The sequence below is a fragment of the Lithobates pipiens genome, unplaced genomic scaffold (assembly GCF_037356315.1).
Source record: "Lithobates pipiens isolate NorthernLeopardFrog02 unplaced genomic scaffold, aLitPip1_a1.2 Scaffold_19, whole genome shotgun sequence".
Classification (NCBI taxonomy): domain Eukaryota; kingdom Metazoa; phylum Chordata; class Amphibia; order Anura; family Ranidae; genus Lithobates; species Lithobates pipiens.
Window position 1 is genome coordinate 29,604,963 of NW_027507764.1, and position 2,688 is coordinate 29,607,650.

At 40.9% G+C, this 2,688-nt stretch overlaps 1 protein-coding gene across 1 annotated transcript; it reads left to right on the forward strand.

The window, feature by feature from the left end:
* Nucleotides 1-368: 368 nt before the first annotated feature.
* On the forward strand, nucleotides 369-1,343 carry LOC143998177 (olfactory receptor 5P68-like). The gene has a single exon (XM_077493907.1). It carries the CDS (start codon nucleotides 387-389, stop codon nucleotides 1,341-1,343), a length of 957 nt encoding a protein of 318 aa, XP_077350033.1. The 5' UTR covers nucleotides 369-386.
* The last annotated feature ends 1,345 nt before the right edge of the window (nucleotides 1,344-2,688 follow it).

Here is a 2,688-nt window from a genome sequence, read left to right on the forward strand (position 1 = left end):
AACTCGACTATTAGGGACTCCCCTATCTCAGATCACTCCATGGTGACTCTTTCGATCCGCTATTCCAACAACTCAAATAGTGAATTTACAGTGCCTTGCAAAAGTATTCACTCCCCTTGGCTTTTTACCCATTTTGTTACATTACAGCCTTTAGTTAAATTTTTTTCAATCTGAATCACCGATGTCATGGATGCATGACAAGGCTGCAAATGACACTGACAAGGCTTCAGATGGACACTGATAAGGCTGCATTGATGGGCATTTAAATGTTTTTACGTTTTTTTTTCCTTAAATTTCCCTCCTAAAGGTTTTTTTCCTTAAAATTCCCTGTTATACGCCAATAAATACGGTAATAACATTTACTGTCTGTTAATTCATTTTCACAGATGACACATCAAATGAACCAAACCATTTATGTGGAAATTCTGATTCTTGGATTCGAAAACCTCAGTGACTACAAAATTCCGCTCTTTGTTTTGCTGCTGATAATCTACACCTGTACTTGCATTGAGAACCTCCTGGTCATCTTTTTGGTTAATAAAAGCCTTCATCTCCATTCTCCTATGTACTTCCTGATCAGTAATTTGCTCTTTTGTGAATTAGTCTATACGACAAACCTGGTTCCGCTGATGCTCCATGACATACTGTTGGGAAGAGGAGTCATTTCCCATCTCGGCTGCGTTATCCAACTGAACGTTTTGGGTGGTGTGTCGGATGTGGAGTCTTTTCTGCTTACGTTAATGTCATATGATAGATATTTGGCCATCTGTAAGCCTCTGAGATATTCCGCTCTCATTCACAATAGGCTGTGTTTGTATTTATTGATTTTGTTCTGGTTGTTCTCATTCTTGAGTGTGGCGGTAGTATTTTACTTGTTAATTAACTTGAAATTTTGTGGCCCTGTTAACATCGACCACTTCCATTGCGACTTCACAGCCCTGCTTTCCATGGCATGCTCAGACATAAGTGTTTTAATGATTTATGTCTTGGTCATCAGCATTACCCTGACAGTTAGACCTTTTCTACTCATTATCCTGTCATACATTTTTATCATCATTGCGATATTCAGAATCAAGTCTTCGTCAGGAAGACAGAAAGCCTTCTCCACCTGCAGTTCACATCTCCTGGTGGTGACTTTGTATTTCGGCACACTTTTCAGCCTATACGTGATGCCGAGGAGCAGCCATTATCTCCAACTCTACAAAGGATTGTCCTTCGTCTACTTTGCAATGACTCCGCTATTAAACCCCATCATTTATACTTTAAGGAATCAGGATATTCATAAAGCGATGAAGATGACGATAAGTGAAGTGAAACAATATTGTACTACGAAAATACATTAACAATAACAGGAAATGTAGCTTACTGTTGCTTCACTTATAGCAACCCATTTCTGTAAGCCAAGCAAACCTGGCTTACTGCCCCCCCAGGAATGCCATGTTCACTAGCCAGGAATTTACAGAAAGCTGAAGAAAGGTAGAACAAAGGAGATCGCGTGATTCCAGGAGTGCAGTTGTCCATGGGAATGGCCGGGGCTGGCATCTCATAGGACACTGCGACTGGCTTCACTAGTCTGGTGACCATTTACTGCTTTGCCTAGTGATTAGATAGAAACACTGGCTGGCTGCCCTGGCATACAGTCATATCAGAGCAGCCAGCCATTGTACATGATCACTAGCCACAGCACTACCATGTCACCATAGTGACACCACACTGCCCTGGTGATTGTGATCATTTTTTTTTTTTACACATTGGATCTTTCAAATAGTGCTCAGCACGGTAAGACACACTCTGCTCCATTTCCTCTTATAGCAATCAGCTGTGAGAGGAAACAAAGGATGCAGCCTTTGTTTGCAAGTGTAGAATGAAGAAAAGACAAGGTGCGCCAGTCTAAGAGCAGTAAGTATGAACAGTTTTAATGAAGACGTTAACAACGAAACGTACGTCGGAGCGGTACCTGGTCACGCTTTTCGACGCCACTTCCGGCCCTCTGGTTGTTGGTCTGAAGGCCTGGAACGCACGCCACTAGCGAATGCGGAAGGACCTTTTTCGTTTGGTCGGAGAGTGAGCTTTTCTGTCAAGGCGAGCAGCCCCAGTGCCGGGTCAGGCACACAACCACGTAAGGAGCCATTTGGCTGTCTGTTTTTATAAATTTTTTTATTAAAGTCAGTATCACGCTATGGATCCTTTTGTATTTTTTCATATATACCGCTTGAGTCTGTGAAGGGGGACGTATTATCCATTGGCATTTCCATCAGTATCCATATGAGCAGGCATTACCTGTACAAGCGCTGTTTTGACTTACTTTTTAATTAAAGTGGTCAAACGAATCTGGTAAGCAGTTTGGACTTGCATCTTTACAAGTGGTGTATTGCTGTTCGCTTGGTGGAGGGAGTCGCAAGCCTCTTGGATCTGCCGCTATACCACAATTATATTATTTGTTTCCACACTTGGATCCTTCAGAATTTTTCCATGTAGAGACAAATTATTGGGACTTTTCCTTTATGATTGGTGGTTCACCAGTTTTCAGTGTATTTTATATATTGATATTATTATTTTTTTGTGTATGGTGATTCGATTTTTGCTTTAATCATTTTGTACCAATGCCAATTTGTTATTGATATTAGTTGCTTTATCTTTCACATTTAGATTATTCTAGAGCGCCCCTAATTACTGTTATTATTAATG

Coding starts and splice junctions, on each gene's coding strand:
- LOC143998177 (XM_077493907.1), top strand. CDS start 387: ATGACACATCAAATGAACCAAACCATTTATGTGGAAATTCTGATTCTT.